This window comes from Perissodus microlepis, chromosome 3 (genome assembly GCF_051167445.1).
Source record: "Perissodus microlepis isolate ML-2025 ecotype Zambia chromosome 3, ASM5116744v1, whole genome shotgun sequence".
NCBI lineage: Eukaryota > Metazoa > Chordata > Actinopteri > Cichliformes > Cichlidae > Perissodus > Perissodus microlepis.
In genome coordinates this window covers 20,281,993-20,309,864 of record NC_140463.1, presented here as the reverse complement: position 1 = coordinate 20,309,864, position 27,872 = coordinate 20,281,993, and the positions used below count along the sequence as shown (strand labels likewise).

At 37.8% G+C, this 27,872-nt stretch overlaps 1 protein-coding gene across 2 annotated transcripts; it reads left to right on the top strand.

Moving 5' to 3' along the window:
• Positions 1 to 466: 466 nt before the first annotated feature.
• LOC146390465 (GRB2-associated-binding protein 1-like) lies at positions 467 to 26,174 on the top strand. 2 transcript variants are annotated; one of them, XM_084923521.1, is made up of 13 exons: positions 467 to 1,069; positions 12,568 to 12,696; positions 13,683 to 13,848; positions 14,770 to 14,956; positions 16,540 to 17,219; positions 19,361 to 19,443; positions 19,578 to 19,687; positions 20,481 to 20,770; positions 21,126 to 21,197; positions 22,637 to 22,733; positions 23,196 to 23,325; positions 23,610 to 23,744; positions 24,037 to 26,174. In XM_084923521.1, exons 1-13 carry the CDS (start codon positions 995 to 997, stop codon positions 24,217 to 24,219), a joined length of 2,337 nt encoding a protein of 778 aa, XP_084779647.1. In that variant the 5' UTR covers positions 467 to 994; the 3' UTR covers positions 24,220 to 26,174. The 2 variants fall into 2 exon arrangements, with proteins under 2 accessions (XP_084779647.1, XP_084779646.1); XM_084923520.1 differs by having other exon boundaries at positions 24,034 to 26,174.
• Positions 26,175 to 27,872: the final 1,698 nt, after the last annotated feature.

The window sequence follows — 27,872 nt, the reverse complement described above, 5'->3', positions numbered from 1 at the left end:
GACCCCAAGGTTGTTCATAATGGCTGTTGAGCTGTTACTGAATGTGTGCATCTTTTTTAAGTAGAAATTTAAAAGAAACAAATAGATGCTGTTGGAGGAAAAAAGTTTTTTTTTCCTCGTTTTGTTGAACACGTTTTCTTTTGTTGATATCAAAGGTCTCGTCTGTCATAGTAGACCCATACTCATGCTTATTATATTTAGAAATCTAATTTATCCATCAGTTTATTCAACTTATGTCCATGCTATGTTCACGTTATATTAAAGTAGACATCTTCCTTTTCCCTCGCACATTTTCCCAAAAAAACTGCATCCATATCCACAGGGGGAGTTTCCTGTTACACAGAGCAGGAGGAGAATGGGAGGAGTGAGGAGGAGGAGGAGGGAAAAGTGGGTGGAGAGGAGAGCAGGAATGTCCGAGCTGAGGCATTGTGTTCAGTTATCGCACAACCACAAAAAGTGAGCGAGTGAGAGAAAGGAGGGAGGAGGGAGGGAAGAGTGACTGCTGGGAAGTTGAAGCTTTCTCAAAAGGAGGTGTGACTCAGGCGTCGACGGGTGAACAGAAGCTCTTCCATGTGTGGATAGAAACTGCTCAACTGATTTATTACAGCAGGATTTTACTTAAAAACAGACTGGAAACCTTAACTTATTAAAAGTCTGATTGACAAAGTGGAAGCCTGACCTGCACATGTACAGATCAACTGACTGGATCTCAGACTGGTGTGAAGCTTGGATACCGATTTAAAGCCAAAGCAGCTGATCTCAAATCTGGTTGGATTTGATCATTGTTAACAAAAAAGAAGACTTACTGAAAGGACTAATTAACCTATGTGACATTCGATTGGTTAAATGTACTTGACTGTTGGAAATTCATGGTGATCAACTGAATGGTTGCCTGCTTTGACACATTACTGGCATCCTGATCAACTGAGGTCCATCTGATTGGTTAATTGATAATTAAAGAAGCGCTGCTGGAGCCATATTTGTTGGCATCGGGATGAGCGGAGCAGGGGACGTGGTGTGTGAAGGGTGGCTGAGAAAGTCACCCCCCGAGAAAAAACTGAGGCGCTATGTGAGTATTTTATTTGAATTTGAAACATTTTGAAAAAATGAAACATACAAAAAACTGTGCATATGTTCTGTATATATATATGACTCATCTTTGTGATGTCCAGTGTGGATATATGAAGTATCCTAAAGCTGTACAAAGATTTTTAATCAGGAGTACAACTGCAGAAGTATTACCAACTGTTCATGGAGGTTTGTCTCTGTAGCATTTAATTAAGTTTAAAGATTCGTCTCAGTTTCATCAGTGTTTACACAGTGAGTCATTTCCTACAGTTACACACTCTTGATTATAAAACAATAAAAAACATCCATCCTAACACAGCTGTCAACTAGACAGGAAGCAACACTGTAATGCTACTTGACTTTGTAGTACCACATTATAAAATACAGAGAATATTATTTGTAATTCTACAAAACTGTCTATGGTTTACACCATCCTTCACATTAAGACAGCTGAGATAGGCTCCATCACCACCATGACCGTGAACTGGATTAAGAAAATAAATGAATGGATGAATTTTTATTTCTAAAAAATGAGAATTCACACATTATTTATTTGACCCCATTCAGAATACAGCTAATACACAAGCTAAATCTAGAGAAAAAGAAAAACAGCTTGATTGTATGCTATATTTTTAGCATAGCTACAATATTTTTACTACAGTTAGCATATTAGTGTGCAAGCTAGCTGTCAGTAAACATGCACAGCACAGCAGTCAATATCCTTAAAGTGAAATCTGTAGCTGTCTTGTATTTGTATTATATTGTAAGTCAATTTGTTTTTGAGTCCTTTCTCTATAAATTTATGTAAAATGCATACATTGTTACATGAATAAACCCAATAATGTTCATCATTAATCCCATTATCTTTGAAAAAACAAAAACAAAGATGTGACACAGATAAATACCAGCCACTGGTATTAATAAAGTTTATTTAAAACAGATAAAACTCAGTCAACAAGGCTGATCCTTAGCCGATATATTAGTCCTACAAACTGACTGTTATACAACTTGTCATTAGAAACATAACTAACTTAAAGATGAGCTACAAAATTGCTGCAATGTAACTTGTAATCTGATAAACATGTAAAATGAACGAAGTGTACGGTTCTAGCTGCTGTCAAAAGGAACAACTGTTTCCAGTTACATGTAAGCCACAAAAATGTTATTTAGCATTTTTCAAATCCCAAACCTGACAACGTGGCACTGTGCCTGTAATGAATACCAGAGACTTGGACCAGTTTTGTTTTTTCCTGTATTCTCCTTCACTATGTAGAATAAGTGGAAGGATGGATTCATGAATTCATGCAAGTTGGTGTGTCCAGTTGCACCACTGGCTGCTTTATTCCAGTAAAGAAGCAGCTTAGGCAGTTAGGATCACATGCATGCACCACATATTTGGCATGCCTTACCAGTGAGTTGAGCTAATCTCATCTCTCCGTTCCATATTTTCCCTTGATGTTTTATTCTTTCCATTTCTAAAAAAAATGTTTAGTGTGCCTTTCTCTGTGTTTCTCTTTCATTCTTGTGCTCTCTCTTCCTCTCCTATTATCACATGTTTTCCTTTCCTCCTGCCCCCCCTCTCTCTCTCTCTCTCTCTGTCTTTGTGTGTGTGCACGGAAAGTGAAGGATAAAAAAATAGGTCAGAAGAAAAAGTGATAGGAAGTGAAGCTGCCTTCAATACCAGAATCTGCTCAGGGAAAGCTGAACAATTTCCAGATTTGAACCAGCAACTTTTTACGTGAGAACACGGGCCCTCTGAAGAAATAGCTGAAACAGAGCATCACTAAAAGGCCGGCGAAAAGCACAGAGAAACTGTGCCAGCACTAATTAGGCAGACTTCAATTTAATTCTTCTTAGCTGACATCGGTAGACCCATCGCAGCAGGGAACGTTTTTTAGGAGGGAACAATCAGATTTCAAAGAAAGTGGAGTGCTGGAGTTGCACTTTCTTACTGCTTGTTTAAAATGAAGGAGACCGTGCAAATCCATTGGAATCAAAGAAGAAGAGCTGGAGGAAAAGGGAAAAGAAGACAAGAGACCAAGACGCAGAGAGGCGAGACGGCAAGAAAAAGAAAGTTGCTCCAAACAGACAGACCATTGTTGAGTCTGTGTATATATTCAGTCATGATGGTATATACAATGAAATGTGTGCATAGACGCGCTGCATGGCCAGCTGTGCCTCTAATATCAACACACTCACACTTAAGCACACAAACACACACAGTCCCCTATAATGGCAGAAGCAGACAGTTTGTGTGTGTGTGTTCATGTATAGTGGGTAAAGTTCATGGAGTGTACTTCGTCACACACTCCCTGCTCTGTTGAAAGCTGTGTGTGCGTTATGTAATAAACCAATTACACTCAGCTATGCCTGGTTGGAAGATGAGGGCCTTCCTGAAGATTTAGAAGATTTGAAAACACACGAACACACACACACACACACACACAAACAAACACACACTCTGGAAGCAAACCAGGGATAATGATGAGGTAAATTTTGAAACCTTGAGTACAATAACACATGTTTTACACATACACACACACAGAAGGTCAAACACAGTTGAAGAAAGAGTTGGCTCTGCAGAGGCCCTCTCTTGGATATATATCACAGTGTGGATACCTCCAAAAGTCCTGCTCTCCATCAGAGCAATGGTGCTCTACAGACAAGTTCAAAACCTTGCCTTGAAAAGGTTTGAATGAAGAGCTCTGATTTCATGCGTCCCAGCACCACAGATGCTAAAACACCACTCAGCAGCACCCACAGAGTTGAACGTTACTTAGCCACAGCCTGTAAAGTATGTAGCATTTATGGCACTCGGTAGGATAATGGGATACAATGATCTATCTAAATTGCTGGTGTGAATGGCTCTTATATTTGACATTTATTCCACTCCATTATGCGGTTGCATCCGATTAATGCACAGCTGGATGCTACAAGATCAGTCAGCCATGGTGCACCTGAAATGTTACATTTCACCTCGAGAGCCCTAGAGTTATTCATGATTTCAGTTTTCCAAGTTGAAAAACTCTTAACCTATGACTTAAATGAAATACAGCAAAGCCACATAAAAACGCTAATTCTGTTTCACTCTAATTTGGGTCCTATACCTAACACTTGTTCAGTGTATGAAACTTTAGGCTTTAAATGGGCAAAGGAGGAACTGTTTTATTTGGAAGCAGATCTGAATCACTGTGTTTACAGCTGTGAGATGGGGCGTTGACCTTAGCTGAGGACATACTCTCCGGGGCAATTCTAATTTCTTTCTTTTCTCCTTGTTGGTTCTGCTAGTAATATTGAGATCTGGGATTGACATGGGCAGTGATGGGAATAACGGCGTTACAAGTAACGCTTTCAGTAACGAGTAATCTAACTAATTACTAGAGATGGCACGATACCACTTTTTTATGTCTGATACCGATACCGATATCATAAATTTGGATATCTGCCGATACCGATATGAATCCGATATAGCGTTTTTTTAATCAATAAAACAGTTTTTTTAAATATCTTGCTGCATTTTGTATAAGTTCATACTCAAGTTTAAAACAACAACTACACTAAAGCTATTCTGTTATACCTGTATGCAAAAAAAAATATTTCATAGTTCAGCAATACTGATCCATCTAATAAACTTAAACCTACACTAGGGCTGGGCGATATGGCCTAAAATTCATATCGTGATATAATTTGAAGCATGTGCAGTAACGATATATATCACGATATATTCTTTTCTTCTGTATAACGTATTTTCCACACTATAAGGCACATTTAAAATCCTTTAATTTTCTCAAAAATCGAGAGTGTGCCTTATGTATGAATTCTGGTTGTGCTTACTGACCTCGAACCGATTTGGGCAGAAATCTGTTAAAAATGTTTTAGTACAACTTTGGTAAGCCGCACTGCTTGATGGATTGTCAGAGCATTACGGCTGCCGTAGTAGGAGCTTTGCAGAGTAATCTGGGTCCAAAACTCCGTCCGCTTCAGCTCCCAAAGTCAAACGAATACTGAGAGTTAAAAACGGTCTAAATTCTTTCATCTTTAATTAAATCATCAGCGTTGTTGCTTTACCAGGTGTAACAATTAAGTTTAACATCCATGCATCCATGAAAACAGAATTTATTACATTTAACGGAGTTAGAAGTTAACAGGAAGTTAGCTCGTTAGATTCCACCTAAACATGTTGTGCTACGTGATTGCTAGCGACACAGCTATGTTAGCATAACATTAGCACAGTGAAGCTGGAGGATGAACGCCAACTTTTTTCCACTCATTAAAAGTTAACGTGAGGGATTCTGGTGGTCAGGGACAAATGCAATCGCTTAGCAGGATGCTATACACGGGCCAAACATCAGTCAGGAGAACAACTGAGATTATTCATCCACAATACAAGGTTAGTTATTAATATACTGCAACAACATGGGAATAGAACAGCTGCGAGAGAATTCAACATTAATGAATCAATGTTACGTAAGTGGAGGAAGCGCAGTTTTTGGCTTTCCCCTTATTTCAAAAGTGCTTCATCTCTTTGCTATGACTGTCGCCCGGCATAATTTGCAGATGATAATGATTTTAGCCGCTGCGATGCTTTCGACCAAAACAGGTGCAGCTTGATGACATCATCAACATGCGCTATCGCGATAGAGCGATATAGTGAAAATCTCTATGGTTGGCCAAATTTATATCGTTTCTATCGTATATCGTTTATATCGCCCACCCCTAACCTACACCATCCTCCCTATTCTGGTATTTTAAAGAGTACTTAGCGTAAATATTAAGCAACCTAACTAATAGGGTTCCAACTCCCAGCAACAACAAAAATAAATAAATAAAAAATAGGGAACCACCCCTCACGGTCCACCTCATGATGCTTAATCGACGTAATCAACCTTAATTTGATGCAGTGTGAAAAAAAATGGACAGAAATCAATTATTTTTCAAGAAATATTAAATAGATTCAACATCTTTCTTCAACAAAATTGCAGACTGCACAGATGGTACCTTCCCAAAGGAAAAAGTACTATAGCTTACTAGGGTATATATATTAGACTTAATAGTTACTATATACAGTAATGGACTTCTATTCATTTTACATCAAATTAAAACTTTGGGTGTAAGATTCGGATTATTATTTATTAAAAGCTAGACATTTTAAATGAGAATAAGAAAGAAAAGTATGTCTTTGTGCCCCCTTTTCCCTGTTAATGCCCTATCGGCCCCCCTGGCTAAACTTTGCTAGATCCGCCCCTGCACAGTTACCAGCCGTCAGCTATGTAGAAAAAGATCCTGGTGTAGAAAGTAATATTAAATAAATTCTAACAACAGCTTATCAAGCTTAAACGTGCTGCTGTTGTTTATCCACTGGTTTCCTCTTTGTGGTGCAAAGTGGGCCAAAAACAAACAAGAGAGACGGACTCGCGACTGAAAAGCCGATCAGCTGATCATTAAGCAGTTTCATGATTGAAGTAGCAGCAAGAAGAGGCAGTCGCTCCATATATCGTTTGTTAAGCTTAACGCAGGAATGTTTTACAAACATTCAGAGATGGACTTACACACTTGCTTTACTTCTCTCGGGGATAACTTTGTCGGAGATGAAATGCCGGGTTGCTAGCGAAGCTCCAAATGCTATCCAGACCACCGACAGGTCCCGCATGCCACAGGCTCTATCACGTGATGCATACTGCTCCGACGTGCTAACGTTCTGTGGCGAGTTACGGCGTGTTGCAAGTTTTGTGAGGTGCTTTCCTGATATTTAATGGATCGGATTACATTTTTTATGTTTCTCCGATATCCGATCCAGTAATTTAGGTCAGTATTGGACCGATACATCGGTCCATCTCTACTAATTACTATTTTTATCGTTACAACGCAGTTGCTGTTACTAACAAGAAAATGCGGTATGGTCTCGTTACTATTTGTCAACAAACAGACGGTTGAAGCTGTGTTCAGTTTACCGCATCTTATATCAGTTGCACGGAAGTAGCTGTAAGTAATCTGGGCTACAGCTTTAAGCAGCTGCGTGCGCTCTGCAGACGGCAATCACTTTCTGGTTGACAATTTCTTTTTGGCATAAGAAGTGTAGCTAGGCAGCAAAACAATCGCATGACTTCTGCTGTTTGGCTGAGGAAGAATAAAGTACTCGTGTTAAGCCAATCACATGACCACTTTAAGGTGACAAAGCAACAAGGTGATATATACCAGTTTTTAAATTGTGTTGATAGTCAGATCAACAATATATACACAGTGTTTTTTCATCACATTTACTGTCTGAGGACAGCGCTAGCAAGCACTCTCTGCTTATGACCAAAACAAAACAAAAAACAGCCCTTTTGTGTTGGTGGAAAAATGTACCATGTAGACCAATCAAAAATGATATAGCAACATGACATTTGGTTGTTTAGGAAGAGGGAGTGACGGTGAGAGAGAGAGAGAGAGAGGGAGAAAGAAAGACAGCAGAAAAAGAGAGAGAGCGAGTCTTGAGATGTTGAGAGATTTGTGACGTTTAGCGTGTTTGGAGTGTGTAGTTAATGTGTCGTCTTGTGTAGTTAGTGTGTAGTGTTGTGGATAGTTTTGTGTTGTGTGTCAGAACAATGAGGCGACTGCTGTCTCCAGGTAGAAACAGGAGTGATACACCTGCTGCTGTCAGACCTGCAGGTATCAGGCTGTGATGTTCTCCTTTGGTGGACAGAAATTATTTTTTTGGAGTGGCACAAATAATTTGTGTGGCATCTTATTGAATGCAGAACAGCTGATTGTTCTGTAAATAGTTTGAAATGGTTATTTAGAAAATCAAGGTAAAAGGTAAATGGATGCAAATAAATTTGTTGTTTGCAAAACTTGTGCATATGATTTTAAAATTGACAATTTATATTTGCATTTAAAGTTATGAAATATGATTCATTAAACATGTTTGTGGTTGTTACAGTACAAAAATATAACTTTTTCTGCTCGGATTTTATGTTTTTTGTCTGATTTTAGATTAATTGTGTTAATACAGTATGTCAAAATGAAAACATAACTGTAAATTCAGACACATGAGGTTGTGCCGAAAAGAATGATACCAAACAAGGCAAAGTAAATAGTTTTTAAGGGTGAAATGTGGAGGGAAAATCAAAAGTAGTTAAAAATGGCCAATTATACCCTGGACCCCAGAGGGTTAAACATTTTTTTAAAGTAACGTAACAGTTACTTTTCAAGTAATTAATTACTTTTAGAATCTTGTAACTCAGTTACTAACTCAGTTACTCTTTTTAAGAATTAATTACTTTTTCAAAGTGACTTGCCCAACACTGGACATGGGTGACAAGCGCCACTAAAAAACGAAGCCAGTGAGTGAAGAAAAGGACTACACTGAAATACAGTTGAGGCATATTTATCTGGATTAGAAAGCAAACGTAAACAGGAAAATTACCACCAATTATCTCTTGTAATGTTTTCCTTTGCAATCTAAGCTTTAACTTCTTCCCAGCGTGACACTCCAAAGACCATCTGAGGAAATTCTGAACAACTAATAGAATGAAGTTGCTATTGGTCAAAGTCATTAATCCATCCTGGTACCTACTGTTTCACTTCCATAGCACAAAATAATCTTAATTCATCGTATCTTGAAATGAACTGTTTACCCCCCAAACATCAAATTCAAATACTTTCAGAAACAATTTGTCTAAATATGCCAGTCAAAAGAAACTTGAAGCTAACTAACATTGCATCATAGAAAGGGACAGTGCGTGGAAGCGGGGCCACCAGTGTTTACATCCTGTTACACGAATCATAAGCCAGGACCTCTGTTAGAGGGTTGTAGATGTACACTTCCTTCTGTACAGTCATACAGTTAAAAGGTGCAGTTCAGGAGAAAGAAAACAGTTCCTTCATGAAACTGTTCTCTAGAAGTTTTTTAAAATGTATTTTTGAGGAACTGGGTCTGATTTGTGGTAAGAAGTGCTGCTGCTGATGTTTTACATGTAATTTAGTTCTATTATATTTAAAAGAAAGCAGACATCTCCAAAATTTGGCAAATGACACCAAGCTAGATAGATTTTAAAAAAGGACGCAAATGTGATTCCATTTAAAACCTCTAAAATCTATGAAGGAAACTGAGGAGCCTAGCTTCTTAGCCATATTCATTAACAGCCATGTTCAAAATATTATTCATCTAATTTTTGTTTACGTTGAAATAAAGTCAGGTTTTTTTTCTGCTTTTCATAAATGAAACTGTCTGCAAGTGACTGCAAACAAACAGAAAGTGTTTTAAAGTCACATGTTTGCAGTTATGAGAGCTCAGCACTAAAAGGAATGAGAAGATTAGGGATTACAGATGAGAAGAGGAGGAACTGAACAGCAGGAATATTGTTATTCAGGTCTGGTGTTAATTTTGGCTTGGAGACAGGATGGAGGAAGTGTTATTTTAGATCCATTGTGCCCTTTTCCTGCTGAGGTCAAAGGTCAAAGAAAGAAACCAAATGAAAGGAGAGGAGGAAAGAAGCTGTTAAAGGAAAAGAGGTTATCTTTATTACTTTAAGTGGATATAAGGCCGCTGCATGGGAGCTGTGGGTGATAGAGAGGAAATGCACAGTGCACAGTGGACATAGGCAACAAACACAGATCAAAGGTAATGCTATAAATGTTTCAGAATAAATGTTGTCCACAGAGGTTACACTTGGGATCTTAATTATAGGAACAAAAGTATAAACTGGCACAAAGAATATCAGTAATTGTTTGTTAGTGTGTCTAAGCTGTTCTGACCACTGTCCTGGTGATGATAGCAAAGTAGAAGTACAGTTCCAAATAAATAAAATATGTGAGGAAATGTATAATCGGTTGCCATTGTGCTTAAAATTTGATCTTTTTCATCAGATCAGCAACTAAGAGGACGATGAATGGACTGTCCAAATTGTGAAATCAGCAAATATGGAAAGTAATCTATGTGAGTGAAGAACAGATGTTTCAGACTGCTCTAAATGTTGGTCTTAGACATGTTACTTTCCTACTGTTGGCCTTAGTATAGTAGCCTTAGCATAGTAGCATGCATACCTAATATGGTCATCTTAGCCACACAGCTGGGACTGTGAGCAAAGCCCATTCAAGCTTTTTTTTCTTCTTCTGATCAGCAGCCAATCTGAAGAAAGTTGGCTTAAAGAGGAAGGGATAAATAAGAATTGTTTTGAGCTTGGAACCATGCAAACCTACTCTAGAGTCCAAGAATAAAAAATAATAACTTAGAAATGAGCACGATAGATTTCCTTTTATTAAGAAGAAAAAATCTCATATTTGTAAAACCTTACAAAGACATGGAGACCGTCTTATCTCTTGTACTGTGGAACAGAAGAAAGCAAAATGAATGATGCCCTAGACCTGTCAGTGCATGGCAGGCATGATGTGGGGTAAATCAAAGTTCAGCTGACCCAGTGGATGCAAGAAAAAAGAGGGTGTTTGTAGGCATACACAAGTACAAGGATATACTAGCGCAATAAGTAGAAATGCATGTTGACAAACAACCTGCTCACTTTTCCAACCTTCAAAAAAGGACCATTACTACAGGACATCAAATTGTCAGTGAGTCAAGGCAGTAATACCAAAGGAAAACTTTTATTCATTTCTGTGATGTCAGGTGAAAAAATCCAAAGCAAAATTAAAAAAGAAAACAGTATTTCACAAACTGGAATAAGAATAGTATTTTTGATACTTTGGTATCTGATTATTGAGAGTCACATCTTTAAAATAAAACAAAACACCAAACACACTTTTTGGCCACTGAAAAAAATTCATGCATATGAAGACAATAATGAAGTGAGTTTTTTCTTCTAATTAAGATATTGTTTTAAATAAAAAAGCCTAAAGAAATACAATAACTTGGTAGGCAAAATAAGTTATGAACTTGTATAACAAAACCATAGACTGTACATAAAAAATAAATGGGTTTTCTAACAAGACTTCAAAAGTGCTCAGGACCACCTGACAAAATTGAAGGCCAATGATCATAATTTACAAGCCTAACATCTTTTTTTCTATTTTTTCAGAATCACATGAAACTAATGATCAAGTGTTTATTAAGGGTCGTAAATCACAGTATTTTATTATAATTATATTATTAAATATATTAATTCTTTTAAATTAAAAACATAAAGAAACCCAATGTATCAGTACATAAAATCAAGTCCAAACTGAACACCAATTTAGTTTGACAAACAAACACTTTCGTACAATGTTGAACTAAATCGGGTTTGCATGTCAGGTTGTAAAAGAAGTACTTATTGTATAATAACAACATTAAAATTTGACTACCTTTTTATCCCTTTAAAACTAGTGTGTTGCTTAATCCGGTTGCTCCATCATGACTTATTCTAGTAATAGCCTGTGTTGCCAGGCACTTAAAAAGGATTTTGCAGGCCATGCTGGTGAGTGATCCAGTCCGCTGCAGCTTGTTCCTGTTACTTTAATTAGAAAGAATCAAAAAGTATTTTCATACTAGTTCTGCCATGTTGCTGCTTTTATCTCCCCAGCACCCAGCAGATCATCAAACAGATCGAGGGAGACAGTCAATAAACACATGCTCATACTGCCATCTCCCACTGGCATTTCCTGTTCAGCTATTTCCTTTTCCTGTCTGGGTTTGAAGAAAAAAAGGGTGAAATGTGTTTTGCCATTCATTACTGTGCGCTTTGATCAAACAAGCACACAAACACATAAACTCCCGCTGAGGCTCAGGCCCGAGGAGTCCATTTTATTTTGTTGAGAAATAGTTCATGAGGATCAGAAAGGATGGATTTAGCTTGTCGGACCAACACAAAAACATACACACACACACATACTGTATTCAGCCTTGTAAACAGAAGCATAAAACTTGTTCCTGTGTTTTAAATGGCATTTGTTCAACCTTTGTAAGAAAAATCTTAGGTTTCTTTAAACTGAAAACCTGAGCTCTGAATGTGAAAGTGTGCATGCACGTGTCCCTGTACTGTTATGAAATTTAAATCCTTATTTATGCTCTGCTTCACACCTTTAAAAAGATATCATGACTTCTCTTTCACACTCTGCCTACACACTAATGGCACAAACACACACGGACTGGTTGTGAGTCATGTCTGAAGTATGAGATGCCTTCCTGTGGATCATTTGTTGGAGATAGACCCTACCTGTAATGCCCAACACCTGATGCCAAACGACCGGAGACAAGTGTCAAACATTTAGCAGTTCAGTGGACGTAGGCGTGTGTGTGATGTTTAGTTAGCATTCAAATTCACTGAAGTGTAAAACTTAGGACATGGAGGAAGACAACAGTATTGCGTTTAATGAGTTTGTGTAACGGAAGAAGGACAGAAAAAAAAACAAAACTTCATATAATCAATAACTCACTCAGGAAGAAGACTGAAGTTCAAAGTCCAAAGTAAAAGTCTCAAAAAGATCTCAGCAGTTGGCACACAGGGGTTGAGTGCTTGCATCTTGTCCTGAGATTATTTTTACACATAAAAACTTTTTTAGTAATAAATCTTTTACTCTCTCTAGGCCTGGAAGAGGCGCTGGTTTGTGCTGCGAAGCGGTCGACTGAGCGGAGAGCCGGACGTTCTGCAATACTACAAGAACCCGCATTCCCGTCGGCCAATCAGGAACATCAATCTGAATCTGTGCGAACAGGTGAGATGACAGATATATTACTATCTCACCTAATGTTTGATTTATGTCTTTAAACATTTTTTTTTTTTTTTGTAAATATGATCTCATTTGCAAAATAAAGAGAGAGTGTGGCAACACAGATTTTGGTAATAAAATCAGTTCCTGAATTTTCTTCATGAGAAAAGAAAAAGTAACTCTTATTTCAACTTTGACTGATCTTCTTTTCAAGTTTCTTTCTTTGAGCAGTGCAAGACTTGTAGCATAGAACTACTAATTATTAGATTACACCGAATCACACACTGTGAATGTCACAACACTAACATTGGTTTGGTAATAATAATAAAAAGATTGTGTTGGCATGGCCACACATGTCTTGTGTGCAGCATAAAATGTGATTTATTTAAGGTGGTTTCTGCTGAATGATCTTCCTTTGACACATCAGAACATTGCAGTAAAGTCGAACTTTGATAGTCTGTCCACAGGGGACGAATTCTTGGCGCACAACCTTGGGATTGTCAGAAAATAGATCATTGTTGTGTTCCTGACCTGGTGCAATCAATTCAGGTCTGGACATTGGGGACACTTTGATTAAAAATTGCTGTTGGGTCAGTGATCATTAGCATAACGGTTGAATTACTTTGACACGGACTGTGATATTTTCTTTCTGGGAAAGTTTGAAATTACAAATCCGCATGCCTGAGTGTCTTCTAAGATGCAATCCAAACATAGCATGTGTGTGGGGACTCGACGGCCCATAGGGGAAGGTTGACCAAATTTAAATTAGGTATGATTTTTCACTTTTTGAGAGACACGGGGAACTTTATGATCACATCTCATAATTTATTTTTTTTTCTTTCAGATTCTTTTTGTTTGTTAAATGCCAATTGAATGTGTGTATATTATGTACATAGATACTCAACTATGTAAACACTTACACTAAATAAATCCTAAGGGTTGCTTGACTGTTTGACAGTAACAAGTCTGCTCCATTTCTGCCTCTCCGTCAGGTGGATGCTGGCCTTTCTTTCACAAAAAAGGAGCTAGAGAGCAGCTTTGTTTTTGACCTCAGGACAGAAGAGAGGATCTGGTACTTGGTGGCTGAGTCTGAAGAGGACATGAACCGCTGGGTGACATCCATCTGCCTGCTCTGTGGCTTCAACCCTACTGATGATGGTATGGTAGATATCCAATTATTAGAGTGAAAAATGCTCCGTGTACCTTTCTTGTTTTGCATTTGAAGTGGATGTTTGCCTGCGTGGGCTGTGGTTGAGTCAGTGTGAAAAGTAGGAGGAGGAGAGAACATGCATAAAGAAAAGTAGACAAGTATGCCTTCACCATTGTGGCTGCCATTGACTCAGACCTGTACAGCAATACATTTAAACAATATAAATATTATGATATTGTTATGGCAGCTTTCCCTTGTACATTTGAACTTTGTGTTCACACGTGAAACGGATCCTTTGAGTTAAACAGTCTTATTTGTGTTTATAATAGATGGATGTTTTATCAGAGGTTTCATATTCTGAATAAATTTGATATAACAAATATAAATTAGATTTTTTGATATAAATTTGATATGATACAATGCAACAAATCAGTTATTTTTTTCCATATGTTGACTGTAAAATCAATGGTTTCTTTGTAATTAACATAGATCTCTTTAGGATTAAAGTTATAGAAAAAAACATGTAAAAGAGCTTCTGTAAATTCACACATAAAGTAAGTCACCGCTTTACTAAACATCTATTGTAATGCAATCAAACACAGTAATGCCAATATAGTTTTTGCATCATCAATACTGCACCACACTCCAGTTTATTAAGGTTTTCCAATGTTTTGTTCAGATAATCAACAAAATTTATGTTAATATATAAAATATAAATAATAAATATATTGGTAACATTTCAATAAAATGCACTTCAGTACAACAGGAAGAATAACAAACTGCTGGTAAAATATGCATTAAAAGTATTGAAGTGGCGTGCCTAATAAACTGACATGACAAATACTGGCTAAGCTTTGAGACCTTTGAACAGATTGTCTATAAGGTTTTTAATTCCTGAATTAGCTGATTTATTTTCTTTCATGGTACAGTTCCAGAAAGACCTCTTGTCTCCACCTCTGCAACATCTATGACCCCAGTCAGTCACACCACCACCATCTCTACGATGACAGGGTTAGTCCCACCACCATATGACCCGGTGAGTGTGCGGCACATGGAGCCTGACCGGAATTCAGAGGAGGATTACCTGTGGTTATCACAATGCCAGAGTCACATCAGGTAAATAAATGAACACAAAGATACAATAAGACAAAAAAAAAGCCTAGTCATTAATGTCTTAAAGCTCATTTTCCCAGCTTAGTCTTAGACCAAACATTTTTTCTAGGAGGTTCAGGCTTAATCCATGCCTGGCAAACTCTACATCTCAATTAAGATAGATTAAGTTACAATAGGTTACGGCCAGATTTTTTTTTCAGCTAAGTCTAAATAATTGCCAACTACTAATAAAGGTTATCTGGTGAATTTGTCTGTAAACAATTTAATTCTCTTTTAAGGATAGTTTTAAAATATCGTATGAAGATATTTTTCTGAAGATTTAACTTTAATTAAATAAGCAAACATGTCATAGATGGAATATCTCCAACATGTAGTGGATGGAAAAACCGAGATACAGAACACTTGAAACAAACCTGATGGATATTGTATATATAGTATATTGTATGTATACAATTACAATATTGTTAGGGTTTTCTAACTAGACATCGTGAATGTATGAGGGGACATGATTGTGCAATTGAGGGCCATTGCTCACGAAATGACTTGTCAATAACTGAGTAAAAAATTCCCAGCTTCATCATCCTTTTCTACTTCAGTGCATTAGGACCATAATCTACAAGTTAATCTTCCATTCAGTATCACTTGAAACTCACGATCAAGACACTAAACTCATCAGGAAACTACTGAAGGTCATAGATTAAGGGATCTTATGGCCATTTTCCCAAAGATTTCTATGCACCCAGAAGTCTTTTTGCATTAATTGAGTTATTTAACTTTGAAGGTATACTCAGACTTCCTAATGTGTTAATGAATCCTGTTGTTAGCAATATCATTTAAGGTAACAGAGCAGCGAATTAACTTTAGACGTCTTCTGAAGCCTTTAGAGTTTCATTTTAAATTTTAACCTCATAGAAAGATTTGCGGTTTCTGTAAAAACTGAGTTAAAATGCCAAAATGAGTCCAGAATCTATACTTAAACTCTAACAAAACTAATAAAAACACAATGATAGAAAACAGAATTATAAAAGACAGCCTGTCAGATCTGCAAGATTTGTTTAATATATCTAGTTAGTTTATGTTTTAGTCATATTATTGCTCAAAACAAAATCCTAAAAATGCAAAAAACTTTTCCAATCCGACTCGAGTTCCACTCCAGTTCAGACTAAAGAGAACCAGCTGAAGATAAATCAGCTAAACTACCAGAGTTACAGGTTCAGACGTGTTGACTCTAAGAAAGGGGATTTGAGATTTATCTTGGATCACACCCACGGAAAAGGTTGACTTCATGAAACTTCATGGGAGAGATCCTCAGAACAGCACAATAAAACCTATTTTCCTCCTCAGTTGGAAAATGTTTGATCTTTCCAGACACGTTTAGTTGTTGAGGTTTGAACCCAAAGCCTTGAGTGGACTATGATGGGAAAATTCAACAATAATTTTAATGCAAAGAAGACCTTTCTATTTTATTCGTCTTTATTTTTGACCAAAATACACAGATAAACTATACAACTTCATAAGGAAAAAAGGAGAAATAAACTCTTTTAATTTAAGTCTTTTTGTTGATATCTCTCTCTTTCTTTTTGTAGGGCTCCTTTAGGGTCATCCACATCTCTTGAAACTGACTACAATGACAACCTCTACCCGCCTCCCTCTGCAACCTCCTCCTCTTCTTCTTCTTCTTCCTCTCCTTCCCTCCTCCCCAGCAGCCTTCCAAATCCATCCTACTCCTCTTCCTCCTCTTCTTCTGGCTTTAGAGTGGTCCCTTGGACAGTCACTGCAATGTCGAGCCCTCTCAGCCAGTCTTTAGATGCCAGCACAACCCCTGACTCCCAGAATCGAGCTGGCAGACCCCGCTGTCACCCCTCTCCGCATCCCAGAAAGCACTCCCTGGATTTTCACCTTCGTCCAGTAGCAATACCTCTCAGTGATAACGTGCACTCCAATGTGCATCCAAGCACACACTCATCCACCACTAGCGGTTACCAGATCCCACGTCCAGTATGCACTTCACAACCGCCGCCCCCTCGCCGCCCATCTTCTACCCCTAGTGTGGACTCCCTAACCCAAGCAGAGCTTCATGCCTCCACCCCAACTCCTCCTCCGCGCCCACCAAAACCTCCTGGCATTGCAGCCCAAGGAGAAAGCTCAAAGCTTGCCACACTCCCCCGAAATGCCTCAGAGCCAGAGAGGAGGGATGAGAGTGTGGATGGAGGAGGACATCTGCCAAGGAGCAACACCGTCACTACACCAGGATGCATGCATACAAGTAAGGAGACAATACTGTCCTGACATTGATAATTCAAACAAATAATCCTTCAGATTTCAATGCCAAAACCAACATTTCATTCATTTGATTTTTTATTTTTCACACATTCAACAAATCAGATTTAGGAAGTTCTTTAAGGAGCCTTTGAGATGCCAGATGATGCATTTTATTTCCTCTTGAGTAACATCAATACACACAACACCTGAATATGAATAAGCATAATGTGCAAATAACAGACAAGAAGATGTTTCTGTCCATCTGCAATCTGAGTCCCACTGAGCTGTCAGTTTGAGCTGGCATTGATTACACATGGGTACCTAGTCTTTGTAGAGAGCCAAAGACAGACAAAATGAACCTGGTAGTTTTCATGCGAACATTTCTTTTCTTCAGTCTTATACAGTGACCAGCAGAAGTCTTGATCTAGTTATCTCTTATCTGGTATCCACATGTTCGGGCTATAACAATAGCTCTAAAAATGTGGTTGTTGTCAAAACAAGTCGACCTTCTGGCCGGTGTCTTCCATGCTGCATTTGGATTCAACCAGGCTCGCTGTTTTTGACATTTTATAGTCCTTGTGCTAAGCCAATGTATAAGTTCTGTAGAACTTCAGCTAAATCAGTGCCAGTGTAAGGCATTGATTTAGCTGCCAAAATGCTTTACCATGTGTACCATGTTTAGTGGATATTAATCAGTTGTATGTAACTTAGGCTGCAATTTAAAGCAGAGTAGGTTTTACACAGCAGGTTCATTAAGGTTTTATTGCTGCTGCAGGAAACTTGTGACGTAAAAGAGACTTTATGAATCTGGAGACTGACAGCGTTGGATGGTAATTCTCAGTTGGTTCTTCAGATCTTTTTGTTTTAATTGCCATTATGCAAACTTGTAATGATCCAGGTTTCATTATGTTTTATTGTAGCTGACTTTTAAAACTAAACAGTTTTAAAATGTGTTGCTCTAAACAAAGTTACTGTGATGTCACTTCTGGATTTGCTGGCTCTTACTTTGAAGACTTTTGGTGTTTTGAAACCTGATATGAGGAGTGAGATGTAGATATGACTGAAACCCTACAGAAGACTGCACGTTTGTGATCTCATGCTTTTTTTTTCATCAGTTGAACATAAATTTAATGCTGTATTCAGAGAGATAGAGATGGACCTCCCTTATTTCAACAAACAAGTCAGGCTGTTTTACCACTAATTGCCCTGCTAGTTATTAAAAATAACGCAGCTTTAATGCACGTCACTGGATTCATTTTTCAAACCAGAAGACAATGTTCTTGTTCTTCATGAATTTTATTCAGATAGCATTTTTTCTACACTTCTAAAACACAAACCACTAACATTTTTACCATTTTACATTTGTCATTAATTTAATCACCAAAGTGTCAGATTCAGAGTAATAATCCCACAAAAGGTGCAAACTAATGCAAACTGGTTCACATGAGAACACCTTCTGGTATCAGCTGTGCCTACTTAGTAATATTCAGAGACAAGTTTAATCACTGTTTGCCATCAGATTTTTAAACCTCGTACCTGAGGGAGATTATGCAGAGCTAAGAAGCTTTGTTGTGCAGAGCTAGCAGTTCTGAGGGATTATATTGTTACAGCTGAAACTGTTTGTGCATGATTGCTCCATAATTTGATTCATTAATCAAACGTGAACTTTGCCCAACAACAGCACAAGGAGATTTCTTTTCTTTTGTTTTTTTATCCACATTTCTCTTTCCAGTTCTATGAAGTTTCCAACATAAAGAAACAGCTGCTTTCAAGTATATCTAAGATAGATTCATGCAAGCTTAGACTTGTTATTTCATGCATGTGGTTGTCCCACCTTCTTAGATTACCCGCCATGCGTATTCAGTTTCACATTTGGTCAAACCCACTGTACAAATACTGTTTGTGTAAATGCGTGTCAGCAGAAGTCTACAATCTGCAAAGGTATACAAGTAGTTGGCAGTTTACTGGAAGAGCTTTGCCATTGAAAAGAAAATCACTTTCACATCTGTAGACAAAAAAAAAAAACAAAAACAAAAAAAACCCAGCAAGAAACAAATAAATAGAAAGCCAAAACAAGTTTGTGTGTTATCATTGAACAGAGGATTGAGCTACTCATGGATTTTGTCTCAATACTTTCTGTTTCAGGTAGCGACTCTTTTTACATCCCTCGGTCTTTGTCTGACAGAGCAAGCATGTTTGATTTCAGTGAGAGCTTCAACAGCTATTTTGTAAGTTGAAACTTCCAAAATAAAATAAATGTTAACTTTGAATGACTATTCTATCTTTTATCTCTTTCTGTTTTATCACGGATTTATAATTTTACAATGAAAATCACTTGCATTCTTGATCCGTTCTTTCTCAGTTTAACAAAGGCATGGTCCCTCTGGGTAGTGTCTGTTCTGAAGACGATGATGTGGATGAAAATTACGTTCCCATGAGCGCTGCCACCTCTGAGCCACCGGTTGCACCCAGGTCTGTAAGAATTACGACACGTAAAATAAAGATTTCTTTCTTAAAATCAGCCTCTCAAATTGTCATCTGCACGATGAAGCTGTTTTAGCTCCTGTCTCTTTAAGATCCCACTTCGTGAAACCCCACTTCCTTCTAATAGGCTGCCCCTTACTTTGTAGTACTCAAGTGGATGAATTGGCCAAATCTGGCACATTTACATAGTTCATGAGCCCTTAGTAGACTATCAATCAAAGACGCACAGACACACAAACAACTTAATGTGAAAAAAAATACTGGTATGACAATATTTCAAAAACATCTTTGTATTGTGTTGAAGAGCTATCAAATGAAGATGAACACAGTTCAAGGTGCAAGGAGTTGATGTAACCTTTATTTAACAAAGCAAGTCATAAAGACCGCTTTGTTAAATAGCAGTCTTTATTAACAAATAAAAGCCTCCCAAGCAAACACACACTGAAAAATCACACACCTGCTGATAAAACACTAACCCCTGGTGGTGGCTTGACATCAGTCACAATTTTCAGAGAGTTGTTACAAAAGGCACCTTTAATCTTTGGACTAAAACACAAGTTAACATTACCTCACATGTAAGGAACTACTTATAACTATTAGTAACTACTTCCCTCACATGTGCTGTACCAATGTACTAGTAATGTGACGTGACAATAAATTTGATTGATTTGATAAACCTAATGACAGCCAATGCTGTGATGAAAAGAACATCTGGGACATTTGAAATTGGAATTTACAATTCAGTAACGTTAATTTCTGATTAATTTTATTCCTCTTCCAGAGTGCCTCCACCCTCAGACCCCTCTGCCCAGCTCCAAGAAGGCAACTACGTCCCTATGACCCCTCTGACATCTTCATTTCCTACACACCCCACCACTGTCATGACTGACATGGCATCTCTCGGGAGGCAGGTGCCTCCCCCTGCGCACATGGGTTTCCGTAACTCCGCCCTGACTCCCCTTGCTCCTCTCACTCCGCCGCTCAGGAGAAATACCATGAACACTTCTGCTGGAGGCGAACAAGAAGCCGTGCCCCCTCCGATCCACCGCAACCTGAAACCACAACGGAGAGGTTAGCGGAAACTTAGTGGGAAATTAAGTTTTGTGTTAAATTTTGTATCATTCTACTGCGAGAGCTGGAAGCTGTAACAGAGCCTTGATGTAAAAAAAAAATAGAAAGAAAAAAGAAAAAATCCTTACGTTGAATTAAATAATGTTCCCTTTAAAATATTTTGTATTTTCAAGCATTTTAGTGATTTGTAAAATTCACCTAAATAACCACAAGCATATTTCTAAGGAACTGAACTAGAGTTTAAAAACCAGATTCTGTCTCTTCATAGTAAGCATTAATGTAGCATTAGCTGAGTTGCTGTTGCAGCACTCTCTGGTAAATACCATCTGTTTTGCGGTGTTGCGTGTCTGTGCAGGGGTTTGTGCCAATCAGCCGGTGGACAGAAATGAGAGCCAAACTCCCGAGGAGCTGACAAATAAAACAAGAGGTACAAACTATAACACACATTTACATCAACACTTAGTTTTCTCTTGATATTTAAGACAATATTAAAATGATATGGCTGAATAATAATGAAAACAAATAGAAAAATCTAAATTTTGCCAAATATTTTAAATTCTAGATTTAAAATATTTGCTAATCATCAAAAAGTAAACATTTCGCATGATCAGCGAACAGTCCAGCAGAGGTGGAAGACGTAAAAGAAGCTTTAAAAAATGATTCAAAGTGTACAAGTGTAATCACACCAGCAGAAGCTGATGTATCCACTGAAGCAAGTAAATGCAGTAAAACATCTGAACCTTAGAAGCCATGAAAAACACTGGTGAAAGGGGCTTTCCATCAGAGCTTCTTGTAATTACTTCCCACTTCATGATTCCTCTTTTTGCTTTTACTCAGCTTGTCTTGTTCTGTAAAATCACATTTTGTTGTTTGTGCTGACAACAGATTTTTTTCTTTTAAATTGTGGTTTGAAGACAATACACCCATTTATAAAATGAAACAGTTTTCAAACTTCGACCCTAAACTTTCTGTTCCTGAAACACTTGGCTGTTTCTCCTCTGTGGTGACTCTTTCTCCTCCCCCCTCTATATCTGTCATTTCATTTTGTTTTAATTATTCACCTGCTCCCACTTTGCTCAACAGGCCCGCACTACAAGAACACGACAGCCACACACACTGCGACACGAACCAGCTGCTGCTTATAGAAACGTTCACATTAAATTTTAAAATCTTCACAGTCAGGAAACTGTTTCTGGACACGCAAGGAAAAATCCTCCACCTGATTTTACTTCCTATAAAAACTTTATTCTGTTTTTAATTACAATAATAAACATTCAAAGCCAACATTAAAAGTATTACAAGGATGCTTTGGCACCATTTACAGTTTTTAGTTGTTTTCAAAGAGTGGTTTGTCCAGATAAAAGCAAAATTTCTGTCAACTTCATATATGTGACTGCTGGCTGGGTCACACATTCGATGGCAATCTGTCTTTGTTTTTTTTCTCAGCCTGCAGGTCTGCGTCAGCCTGCTTTCAGGCCGTCAATACAGCAATAAGACAATGAAGTACACATTTTCACTCAAATCACCCAAATTCAACAGCTGAACTGAAAAAAGGGGTTTGAAATGACTCAGCAACTGAGGAAGACTATGAATATATTTAGAAAATCAGACCTCAGGTCTTACTTTTTTATGTTAAACTGTGAAATTTTTCAAACTCGAGGCTTAAAGCAAACAATGCAATGCTCTTGTTTTTTTTACTGCTGACTAAACAGCTCTAATCACAGATATAAAGGAAGGACAAGTGGAAATACAGTTTTCTTGTTCTCATATCCTGAAAACAAGCAGCCCCTATTTGAACTAAACCTTACATTATTTCAAACTGTAATAAGTAAAGCCGCCCTTTTTTGCCCATCTTTTGTCATCCAGTAAAACCAGCTCCTCTGGACATCTCTTCAGTGCAGCAGGACTGGCAGGAAGTCCCCCCTCCAGTGCGCTCGCCTGTAACACGGACCTTCACCCGTGGGTATGTTTGTTTGCGTGACATGATCACTTTTACTGCAAGGTCAACAGAAAACTACAGAACACAAATTTACTGCCTGGAACACTTTCAGAGTAAGAGAGAGGAAGGATGCGTTAATAGCTGAGCAGCAATCTACTGCCACCCTGTGGTGCATATGGGTTACTACAAGGACTTTTAGATCATCTTACAACAGCAAGATGTCGTAATTTAAGTTAATAAAAGAAGAATGGAGTAGAATCAGTAGATATGAATACTAATTAACAGTAAGTAGTTACTCTGTAGTAAAAACTACAAAGTAAAAGTTTTCTTTACTCACCCATCAATAGAATAAATATTGATTGATTTGTCTGACCAACAATCTATAACTCGGCAAAATTGAGATGAAGTTTTGCTTTAAAAGCAAAAACTACCTAATCTTAAATCATCACGTAAGATTTATTTTATATTTATGTGTTTGTGTGACAGACCCTCCAGTCGTCGGACGGTCACGCCGAGCTCTGCTCACAGCTCTTCACCGTCCTCTGATTCCGATGACCCAGACGACAACTATGTTGCAATGATGACCTCTAGCCTCAGTTTCAGCGCCGGCGAGCAGGTAAAACACACACATCTCCCCTGTTTTGTTCCATTTTTTCACAATGTTCCAACTATTCTTGCTTTCTTTTTCCCCATTTATTCTTCTTCATCTTTTATTCTTATTATATTGAAAACATTTGGCTCATGTTTTGTTATTTGGGGCTTTGTTTCCCTTCTTTCTTTGAAATATATTCTAATACCTGATTGTGAGTACCTTCCATCTCTCTATCATGTCTTAACATTTTTTTCTTTCTTCTAGATTTCATAACTCCTTTACTAAACTCTCTACGTTACCGTTTACAGTCTCTGAGACTTATGATGCACCGGGCTTCAGAGGGCGGAGTCAGCAGCCCTGTGTTACGACGAGCCAGAGATGACAAGCAGGTGGAGTACCTGGACCTTGACCTCCACACTGGACAATCAACACCAAGCAGACAGGTAAACCATCTCTCGCTGTTTCACTCTGTCATTCCACACGAGTCATAACATTCAATTAAATGTGCTTTTATTTCTTTTACTGTTATACTATATAGCATATGCATTATTTAATTAATAATTTGTCATCAGATATAAATAATACATTTTGACTGTAATAATTTTGTCTGACCACCAGAGGGCACCAATGGATTACTTTCTTTTTTCCCAGTAAATAATCTAAAATATCCCCAAAAAACCCAAACTCCCAAAAATCATATAAATCTTTCTCAATGTGTTTCTGTGCAACCAGAAGCGCTGCACCGGAGAAGGTTTAACCGGGGGCAGTGAGCACGCTGGAGATGGCGAGGATCAAGCACGAGGCCAACGTACACGTGTGGACTATGCAGTGGTGGACCCCAAAAGGACCAAGGCCCTGAGGAGCACGCGAGAAGCACGGCATGCCGGGAGGATGTCTACGGAGAAGAATAAATTATGAAAAACGCACAAACACACACTAAAACAGTGTCACAGTTCAAAACATGCTTCTTATCCAGGAAAAGAATAAATATAACTGCAATCCATAGGTGGACAAAGTGACTGATGGACTATGTTATAATCTTAGAATCATTACGTTAATATTAAGTATCTACTTAGGAAAGTATTCACATCCTCAGACTGTTTGGCAGATCTGTTAAAATGAGCTTGGGGCATGCAGGAACCATCTACAGCCCAGTATATCAGCTGATATACATCCCACTGGTAAATATCGTATAGGGCTCATATTTAAGTTTCAGCACAGCTAGAAGCCACTTTGTAAACACAGCTCCTCCTTTTCATGCTCTGTCATAGATAATATAACATCTGTGGTGACAGATACCCATTCTGATTTCTACCTTGGGTCACTGCTGATAGAAGTAATTTAAATTAAATTAAAGTGGCCCTTTCATGGGGGTAAACTATGGGTTAATGCATTTTAATACATATTTATGGCATCAGGATGATGTACATCATGTTGAACTTTCAAAATGTTACCACAATTTGGCTTTCTAAAGTGTTTTTAATACATTTGGACAATAAAAGAAGCAGATTATATCTGAGAGGATTAAGAGTGGGGGGGAAACTTTCTGAGTAAAAGTGCGTCTTAGGTAAAATGTTTGCCCACGCATAGCGTACATTTCTTCTTCAGGGCCATAAAGAATATATTAAAGACATTTTGACTAAAGGAGGGCATTAAATTAGACACATTTTGCTCTTTTTTTCTCTTTGATATGTTTATCTTTTTGTAACATCAGATGCACACTACCCATCAGGCTTTAAATACACAACAGATTACTCTGGATTTTTTTTTTTTTAACAAAGGTATGTTATTGATGTGAATGCCTTGATTGGCAGGTCTTGCAGTTAGTCATACAAAGCTGTTGTCATTAAAACATGAATATCAGATAGTTTAACTAAGTTATTATATAAAATGTACAGTAGTTTATAGTAACAGTTCCTTTTTTTGTTTCCTCTCCACACTACAAAACCACACCACACTACCACATTTTATAGTTATTTTATATAAAATGGAAATTTTTCCTTGGTTATTAAAACCTTCAAATACCCAGAAATCAAAGTCACATTTGCAGAAATAAAGGACATGGCCCTGATCTCTAAGATGACTTTCAGTGGCAGCGTAGAAACCCTTAGAAAAGGCAAATATTCTTTGAATTTCAGAGTTTAAATCACCAGCAGGCATTTGAAGATAAAAAAATGTAAAAATAGAAATGTATGTTAAGCAACACAATGTCATATTAATGTTCGCACATATGCGCGGATGATCTGTCAAAGGATGGTGATGATTCGACACAAAACTGCCCCTTTCAAAACCATAGGTTGACTTGTCAGAGTTTTTGGAAAGCCCGTTTTTACTGAATGGAAAACACCACACTTTGAATAGAAGGCAGGGCAATGAGGAAATGCAGTCTTACTCAGATCCTACATAAGCAAAAAAAGAATATAACAGCTGCTTCTCTAGAGCACTGGAACTTCTTCATCTACTGCTATTCAAAACAGGTGACAACATCACTTATTTCTCCAGGGTAGTTTTTGCTGCACCGTAATATAAGTAAGGTTTCAGTTTTGATTTAAATCTACTGAGAAAAACAGTTTGACTTGTTTTGTGCTGTGATATTTTTTTAAGCCAAAAATCTCTGGTGACTTTAATTTTGTATGTCTATGTTAAGTTTCCCTAACGACATGCATTAGTTAGATTTGCTCCTCTGAGGGAGTGATAAACGTGGTGGGAAGTTTGTGTTTTCCTTGTGACTAACACACAGTTATTGTCCAGTGTATTCATCATCGCGATGTGAAGCCTTCTGTCAGATCCTGTCTGTCCAGATGATGGATATAATCTGTTAATGCTGATTTATGTGATCGTAGTAAGAATGGAATAAACACTATACATCACTAGCAGGGCCAGGGCCTGGTGTATTTTTCATTCATTTCCAAAGAACACAAAATTGTTCAAAAACCAAAACAGTGTTTTGACAATCAGGAGAAAATAACGACTCACTTTATCAAGTCCAAGTCTCAGTGAGATGCCATGTATTTGTATAATTCAAAGACAAGACACAGACAAAACCAGCAGGTGCACATTTTGCTGTAACCACTGCAGCTCCATATTCTGAAACTTCAAGATTAGCATACATGCTGCCATGATGGTGGCTTATTTTTGGAGTCAGAAGTAATCTTATTTGGATTAGAGGATGGATTAGCAAGCTACCAGCTAACATTAGCAATGCTGGGTTAGCATGCTGCACCCATAAACTCCATGAGTTCATCAGGCACAAGTAACAGACTTAGCCCATAGTAGATCATACTACAGTTTCACTCAAAAAAGATGAAACGCACACCTTTTGGATGTTCTGTAGCATCCGGTAAGCCATACAGATATTATGCAATACCAAGAACACTGTTGGGGGATTGAGTTCAGTGATTTTGAATTGGATGGGGCAAGGCTTCCACCTGTCAATAAAAGCAGCTATTGAAGCTTTGTAAATGTGAACATTTGTGTAGTTGTTTGTGACAGTTTTACAGTGGCTTAATTTTTGCTCACTTTCTAATCACCCAGAGTACCCTCTTTTTCACTCCCACTGTCACACTGTCAGTCATTAGGCTTGATATACAGATGTTTTAGCCTTGAAGGGGTGGATTGTAAAAAATCAAAAAGGAGATAAAATCCACATTCCCGGAGGTGAGCTACTAGACATTTTAGTTATGTTTGCTTAATATACTTCAGTTAAAAAAAGAAAAAGAAAAGACAACAGGTATGTGACGAATACAGAGTTCAGTAAACATACAGCACAAATGGGAAACTTTGCATCTTATAAAGAATGACCTTTTTTGGCCATGTTTCTTTCACTCTTAGTCTGGGCTCTTGTTGTCATTGACCAACTTCCTGTTTCTGTTTTCCTGCACATTTTGCTCTGCAGAAATGCTGATGTGTGAAAGAAGTGGACTTACACAAAACTGCTACACTTACATTTGAATTAGGTGGCTTTATGGCTATGTGTTATTAGCTGTGGTAGTATACAGTAGAAAATACATTTTCATTTACATTTTCCCTGATAACAACTAATGTTAATTCTGATCATATGTTATTTGCATATCAAAATATTCAAAGTATGACGACAACAACAACCCAACAAACCTCATAGCTCAGAATATGCAAAATAATTATTCCGGATTTGAGAGCTCTGTAGTCTGTAGTAATATGGCCAATATAATGCTATTTTGATGATTCGTATTATATCAGATCTTACTGAAACACTTTGAACGGAAACCTCAAAGATAAGCAGTCTCAGATGAGTCTGAGTCGTCTGAGTAATGTGCTAGCCTTTCTTAGAACTCTGAAAAATATTGTTTGAACTTACAAAGGAAAACCACTGTATGTAATTTTGCTTAGGAAATGTTCACTGTTAAACTGGTTTCTCTTTTTGGTGTTTGAGAGGGAGTGTCAAACTAAATGTGGCCGGCTGATGTCAGATAAGGAAAACAGTTTGCAGAAAAAGAAAGGAGCCGTGGAAGACACACTTGCTGCTGTAACAAGCATGTAAGCAAAGCAAGAGTTTATCGTGGAACTTATTAGCTGGCTGAAGGTTTCAGAGG